Raw genomic sequence first — 7,839 nt, forward strand, 5'->3', positions numbered from 1 at the left:
TGCTTTAAGTTCCACAGCTGTGTTTTTGACCCAGTGTGTTCTTTTAGTTGTTTGTTTTGTCATTTTTATTTAAATATTTAATTCAGTTATCTATTTTTGCATATATTTAAAGATATCTAATGGCCAAGTTTCACCAAAATATCTCATATTTAAATGTTAACTTCTCATCTGGAAAATCCTCACCAGTGTATTAAACTTTGATAAATATATGAATTAATTTGTGTGTACATTCATAGTAATCAAATGTCATGCAGCAACAATTAAATTATCTATAAATGTATAGTGTACCATTTTAAACCTAGTGCAAAATAGTAAGGTTCATACAAATAGACTTGTTAATTTTATATTTACCCAAACTATATATTGTTTATGTTTTCAAATATGAAATTTGGAAAATGGTCTACTTACTTACACTGATGTGGGGTTCAGTATGGCAGAGATGCATTTTTGGAAAGTTGATATTCGTGTAGAATATTTGATCTTTTTTCCAGTTCAAGGATTCAGAATCAGTATGATTACATGCAAAGGGATAATATAATAAAACAATAGAACAACAAAACACATGTGATTAAAATATATATGTGATTTTATTTACTGTCAATAAAATCGAGTTTACAGGAGAAAAGCATGATATTTAGACTAACTCCTAGACTGTGATACATATTTCCTTTTATTTTTTATATTTTTAAAGGTCTGAATAAAGCCAGTCTATATCCTATTTCCAATGTCATATTACAATCAGTTCTTTGAGAAAACCTGTAAAATAGACTGGCATTTGTCACTATATTAGATAAAAAAAAGAAACAAATCTGAAATTTTATGACAAATTCTTTATCATCAATCTGTTGTCTACTATATTTGATATTATACAAGAGACACTTCATTATTTGTACTGGATTCCTGTTTCCGTTTCCTTTGAGAAGACCACTTTTGAATTAGTGAAATATCTTCACATTTAAATTCCGTCCGCTTCAGCATCTGAAGTATGAAAAGAACCCTGCAAAAAAGATGTTCATGTCTCTCATTAAAATGACACCGAAAAACATATACTATTAAATTGCTTTAAGAAGAAATGTACAAATGTTCAGTTACATACTTTATAAATTATTCATTCGAAAAAAACTCAGACAATTACATTATATGCAAAGGTCTGTACCATTGATACTATACCAAATATGCTTTCTCACAGAGACGAACTAACTATGGGTAAGTAACTGTCTAATTCTTCTTTCTACAGTTTATCAACTTAACTCTTGTAAGGAATATACTTGCTTTTACAAAAATGTAAAATAATACTGTGTTGTGCAGTTGAATTAGATGTTTGACCTAGTGTATCAACTTGAAGAAAACTGTATCTACCTTTCAGCTAGCACCTCAGCATCGGTCCTTTGTTTCTCCTGTATTTGTTTTGGAACAAATTTGTTCAGCAGTCTTATGTGTTTCTTTTTTGGTGGCGGATGCTTTTTGTTAAAAGTTTGTAATACGGAGTTCCAGTTCCTTGGAGCAGCTATTCTGCTTCTTTCACGAACGACTCCATCACTGTCAGTAGATCTTAACTGATCAAGGTCAATGTGAAGTTCTGTATTTCTGACTTCAATTTTGTTTTGAATTTCAGAAAACCTGTTTAAGTTTTCTCCTGTATTGTTAGTTCCTATTTCAGCCTTATTATTTAGACATTGTCTTTGATTTAAGATCTTTGATACAAAACGTGTTGCCTTTTGCTTCCAGCGTTCCGTCTGCAAAATATGAAAATTTATGCGATAAACAAACTATAATTCAATCACGACTTGGACATTATTTCCATTGCACCACACAACAATCAGTTCATTTAATTATCTTTGCAACTTCAAACCGGCAATTAATTTCAGCATGTTTATATAAATGCGGAAAGTAACCGTTTTAAATTAATTATTTGACAGGTGACAAATATTACCAACAAAACAACAATAACAAATTGACAGTTATACTATTATTACCTTATTACAGATTACATGGAATAAATGTATCCGAGTGTATGTCTCGTTTAATACATTGAGGTGTTGCGTAAAAGGTTGAAGGGCCTCTGTAAGTCTTTTTGCTATATCGATAGAAACAGCATAAGATTTTCTTGTAGTGTTCTTCCCACAGTCAAGATCTTGAAGAATAGATGTGGCGCATGATACTATATCCTGTAATAATACGAAGAATGACTATTCTGAATCTCTTCTCATTGTTATTGAATACAATTTAGAATCTTTCCTGATTATTAATGTACGAGTTACCGCCTCAGAGTACTATATTAGATAATTCTTCCCGTCAATGTATTTTCACTCATGCACCACAATTTCGTAAAACACTGTCCCCGTTGACATCGAATCACTTAACCCTCACCACTTTGGGTTTCAAAACCTCACTTGAGTGTAGAATTCTTTCATGTGAGGAAACCGCCCAGTTCTTGTGCAAGTTGACTTACGGGAAGTTTTATACGTTCAACAAAGGTGAATATCCGTGATAAAAAAAAACATGGAGGTGTACATTGGGTCTTCATACTCGTATACTGTCAAAGGCTAGAATGTCGCCATATGACCTATATAGTTGTGTCGGTGTGACGTTAAATGCAAAAGAAAAAAAACTGCCCCTATATTGCTTTGTTAGGCTGTAAAGTAGGTACAGCTATTTTACGAACAAGAGATATGCACTTGCTAAAGTGATTAAGGTGGTGAGGCTTGCATTTCCACTACCGTCCATGAACAGACTCAATAAAACCAAGCCTGCAACATTTTCATTTATGTGGTGTTGGGCGACCTGTGATTTTCCATTTTTTTTATTTCAGATATATGTATTGACGTGATATATGTCACAATATCAATAAAACTGAAAACCTCCTTTATATTGACAGTAATAGTCATTACCCTGGATGGTACGAGTACAGACTCAATGAATTTATCTCTGTAGCGTTGAGCTTCTTCAATACTTGAGCCAACCAGTGGCAAATCTGTAATCTGTTGCATCATCAATTCAATCGTCTCCTCAACCTATATCAAAGAGATAATACAAGGTAAGAACCAAAATAAAAAAGTATCGAACTATTTTAGAGTTTTGTTTCGAAAGGGAGTGTGATCGGTGAATCCTCAATTTAATATTTAGAACAAATATCATGTCAGAACTGTATGCTTCCATCACACGATAAAGCCAAGGAATAGTAGTCGTGTCTTAAAGTATATGTGGCAGGCCAAAAGTTTTTAACGTTTAAGTTTATCAAATGAAACAAAGGAAAAAGATTAGTGAATTTAAAATTTAACAAAATAATGAACAATGAAACTACATATCCGTGATGTCTGATCATTGTCTGCATTGTTCGCCATTCAGTCGGTATCTTTTAGTAAGCTCCCGTTTTTTAACAGTTTATGGTACTGTCCAAATTGAAAGATGGACAAGTTTATTTTAGAAATTTAGCATGGTAAGGTTTAGAAATATAAAAGACCTAAAGTGTGAACAATGACTTCATATCATCTATGTAAACACAAAATTAACATGTTTTTGTATGAAGACAGTTTCATTACTGTGTGTTAGGTTTGTAACAGTACACACCTAATACATGTACATGAACATAGTCAAACACAATATAAATATGTACTACCGCTAAAGATGTTTATTAAAAAAAGGAATGTTATACATGAGAACTGTACGAAGCTGTTCAAACACAGTTAATTAATATATTTGTTGAACTTATTTCATGAGAGAGAATTTTCTGCATTTGGAATTCTACAAATAAACTATTTTAGTGAATGATGCGCACATTGGATATCTTTAAATAAGAAAGAGACTGTAATATTTATTCGCTTTCAAATATACCTCCGTTGTATTTTTACTACATTCATCAAGTTTTATAATAATTGCATGTTCAGCATCCGATCTTGCCATAATAGCATCCATTTCTGAGACTTCTGTTGTTATTCTTAGGTGTAGATCTTTCAGCTGGTTAATTGTGTCATCTAGTATTGCTGTATGGGTCTGTATCAAATTTGGGTCACATTCCGGATGTTCTAGTCTTTCTATAGCATCTTCAATGTTTTCAGCAATATCTCTAATGTTATATTGGCTTGAAAGAAAAAAAAGCTAGGATAATTAATTGATATATTTACATATATGATGTAACATCAAGAAGACAAAAGTAACTAAAATTTTAAAAAATGAATGATTTTGTTTGAAATAGAAATTAATACCCGAGAACGCAGTTCAGGTTGTTTGATTTATGAAAGGAATTTGAAATAAACAGATAATTTCATTACATAACTTACACGAGAAGACTTTGGTATTTGGAGAGTTCCTTGTCATGTGATGTATCAGAACATTTTGTCAGTGGGTCTTTAAGCCTGCCTATCTCATTCCTAATCTTTGACAGTACATCTACAACATCTTTAGCATCCGTTACAATAGGTATATATGTCTAGAAATAGAAACATGTAAAAAACACAATAATTTGCAACAGTACATATACGACGTCATTCCTATTTTAGTTATATCTCTCAAAAAGTCAGTACGAAATACATCCGTTCAGTATTTCCCTGGGACAAAAAAAAAATCATAATACTTTTTAATTCCATCGCCATAAAATAAATTCACCGTACTCTTCTACCTTTGATGAAATGTACAAATAATATTAAATACTCACATTCATGTGAAATGGATTTATCTTAAAAGTCTGTGGCTGTTTAATTTTTATTCCAAAATTACAGAATGAAAAACAAACCCGTTGGAAATCAACCCATGCTATGTGGTTATACTGGATTGTTCCTCCATAGTCCATACAGAGTTGTGACTTCTCGATGAAAGTGTAAAGTTCATTCACATTATCCAGTCTTTTCACCTCATAGGGAGGAACATTTCTTCCATTCTTTCTGACACCTGATAAGTGTCTGGTTGGTATTCTTGTATTTGTTTTTACACATGGCTTCACAAAATACGCAATCTTTATACAACTTTTTCTCTTAATCTGCAAAACGGAGAAAATAATCTGACAAGGCAATATTCATAATTTACCATTACCAAAGTCCCGCATCCTGAATGTATATGTTTTGACACCTGCATAACAGAGTGCCACTTCAATTGGTGTTTCAGTGTTTCACGGGTATTGCACTTTTCATGATTTCTCATTTACAGATTCAATCAAACCACCTCTGCTATCATTTTGCTTGTCTGTGTTCTACGTTTAAAAGAGATCTTCTCATATATATTATAAAATTATTGCCTTTTGGTGAGGTCGATATGTGGATTTATCGACCTGATAAAAGCGATATCGACCGAGGGCAGCCGAAGAATGTCGAGCTGCATCGTGAGATTACGTAATGTTACGTAATCTGCGATTTTCCGTAGGGGCCCATTACCCTAAGACGGTCCTCGGGTACGTGAGGGATATTTCACTTTTCATTACCTCTAATAGACCCAATCAATCACAACAGTCTTAAAGAGCCATTGCTATGTGGAGTAATGCTGTTCCATTTTGCTCAGTCTCAGTCAAACCGATTCCGCTTTCATTGCGTTTTGTGTATTGTGATGGTCGTGAAATGTCGCCCCGTATTTAGACTCAGTGGCTCTTTGGAATCATTGAGTCATTTCAATGTTCTACTTTACAGGAGTGTCACTGAATCAATTTCTAAGTGCTAATGTGCGTTTCACTCAGTTTCATTACCTGTCATACAGCTTAATCAAACTAAGTCTGTAATTATTACGCCTAGTTGAGTTCTATGCTTCAAAGAGATCTTCTCATAGAAATTAATCTTTAAGGATCGGTTTAAGATAGGAAGAATTAAATATTGTGAAGTATTAATTGAAAAAAAAAATGCTACGAAGGGACACTGGCACAGTTTGCATGAAGTAAACTTCCCCAAACGGAATTCACCGTTGTATCCCTTGGAAACAGACATGATGTGTTGCAAACTATAAACTTTGAGATGCCTAAAATTAAATAAATCATACCTGTAACTCATCGAGTAGGTACGTTAATTTCTCAATACACTCCTCCGTCCATCCGTGTTGTAGGTCGGCGACGACCGCAACCTGTCCTGCACAAAGATCAACAAATACTTGCATCAGGTGTAAGATGTCTCCCGCAGCATAAATATCCAACAAATCCGCCGAGTCCGCGGGAAAGGTGATAAGTGGTGTACCATTTTTATCGACTCCACCTAGGAATATGAATATTAAAACCGATCAAATATAATTATAAAATGAAATCAAACGTATTAGATATCTAACGGGCATAATATCGATTTCAATAATGTTTGCTTCTCTCTATACGTAATATACAAATGCACGCTTAAATGATTCAATAAAAGTTCATTCGATAAAGGCAATTTAAACTACAAGTAAAAAGTTGATTAAGATAATATTTTACAGTCAATGAATCCTTGTTAATCCTGCTGTTTATTTGATGAGAGAAAAGAAAAATACCACTTAGGATGACCACAGCCGATTCCAACACTATTTCATTAACTCTGTCCATTCTGAGCTACACCAAGATCACTCATCAAATAAATCATTATTTAACAGTTGACAAATAAACGGAGCTGACTATTTGAATACCATTCACAATGTTATTTTAACTTTTGAATTACCAACATATTTAAAACAACTACACTAATATACAAAATGTATAATGATATTTTTTATAATCCGGATTACTGGAAATTTTAATTCTCTTATTAGCCGTGCCATAATTCTTCCTTACGACAAAGGTCATAAATCACGGGCGATTAAGTATTTGCAATAAAGGAAAGAAAGTATAATTCAATTTTCTAAATCAATATAGGGCCTGGAGTAATGGAGTTTGGGGACCAGTCTCAAAAAAGGAAGCCTTTCTTTAACGATATTAACAAAATCCAGAAAGATCCTTCTGAAGAATAGAACATATTCAAGCAAAATAATTGCAGACTTGGTTTGAGGTTGGGGTAATGGAGTGTGCAACACCCAGTCATGCCCTTTATCACCGAGTTTAGCGGAATTTTACTATAATAAAATTGCATTGAATCTACGATCCTAAAGGACTACGATCGAACACTGACTTACCTCGAAATAAACCAATCGGATGCCGGAGTTTTGAAACGTATGGCCTTGACCTTATTTACTTGGGTTTGTCGGAAAATAGCTTTACGCTAATGTTTTATGTTGTACTTATCCGACGTTAAATAAATTTTCTTGTATCTTGCATCTTTGTATCTTGTACCTTACATAGACGAAGGAGCACCGTTTGGCTTAAGATTCAGTGTTTTTGTATTTAATGGTCATTCCGGATCATAGAGTCAATTTAATGTTTACCTTCTTCTTCTTCTTGTCGTTCGCGACTACACTGTCAAACCAGTAGCCTCGATGAAACTTGTGGTTTGCCGCAAATGCCTCCATACAGTTTCTGGTGGATTGAGGTATCTATCGGCCGAGTCGCAGCTCGCTCCTGGTCATGCCTTTTACATCTCTGAAGTATATGCTCCGCAGTCTGATCTTCTTCACCACATGGACAAGTTGGCGATGATGTCAGTCTGTATTTCTTGTACATGTGAGCATTGAGCTTGTTGTGCCCTGAGCGGAGCCTGACCATCATCACTTGTTCAGACCGATCAAGGAGATGAAAAGTATCTTCCTCCATTCTTGGTCTCGTTAGTGCCTTGATGATGGTGACTTTCTCCTTGAAACTCACAGGTTATGTTGTTCTGACTGAGCTCCTAGCTTAGCCAGTTTGTCTGCCTCTTCATTGCCTGCAAGTCCACAATGGGATGGAATCCACTGAAGTGCTACTTTGCAGGTTATACTCAGGCTCTGCATTCTCCTGGCTAGCTGCGGAGCTTTATTGTTGATCAGAACTTC

At 34.3% G+C, this 7,839-nt stretch overlaps 1 protein-coding gene across 1 annotated transcript; it reads right to left on the minus strand.

Moving 5' to 3' along the window:
• Positions 1-544: 544 nt before the first annotated feature.
• LOC123535976 (uncharacterized) lies at positions 545-6,361 on the minus strand. Its single transcript, XM_053528607.1, has 8 exons — positions 5,959-6,361; positions 4,733-4,975; positions 4,281-4,429; positions 3,835-4,081; positions 2,892-3,014; positions 1,977-2,168; positions 1,360-1,736; positions 545-997 (listed from the first exon to the last, which is right to left on the minus strand). The coding sequence occupies exons 1-8, from the start codon at positions 6,070-6,072 to the stop codon at positions 865-867; spliced, it is 1,578 nt and encodes a 525-aa protein (XP_053384582.1). The 5' UTR covers positions 6,073-6,361; the 3' UTR covers positions 545-864.
• Between the last annotated feature and the right edge of the window lie 1,478 nt (positions 6,362-7,839).

The sequence above is a fragment of the Mercenaria mercenaria genome, chromosome 17 (assembly GCF_021730395.1).
Source record: "Mercenaria mercenaria strain notata chromosome 17, MADL_Memer_1, whole genome shotgun sequence".
Classification (NCBI taxonomy): Eukaryota; Metazoa; Mollusca; class Bivalvia; order Venerida; family Veneridae; genus Mercenaria; species Mercenaria mercenaria.

Coding starts and splice junctions, on each gene's coding strand:
- LOC123535976 (XM_053528607.1), bottom strand. CDS start 6,072: ATGCAAGTATTTGTTGATCTTTGTGCAGGACAGGTTGCGGTCGTCGCC. Junction 4,430..4,732: donor CATGGGTTGATTTCCAACGG/GTTTGTTTTTCA, acceptor TTCTATTTCTAG/ACATATATACCTATTGTAAC. Junction 2,169..2,891: donor CTGTACTCGTACCATCCAGG/GTAATGACTATT, acceptor GTATTATTACAG/GATATAGTATCATGCGCCAC.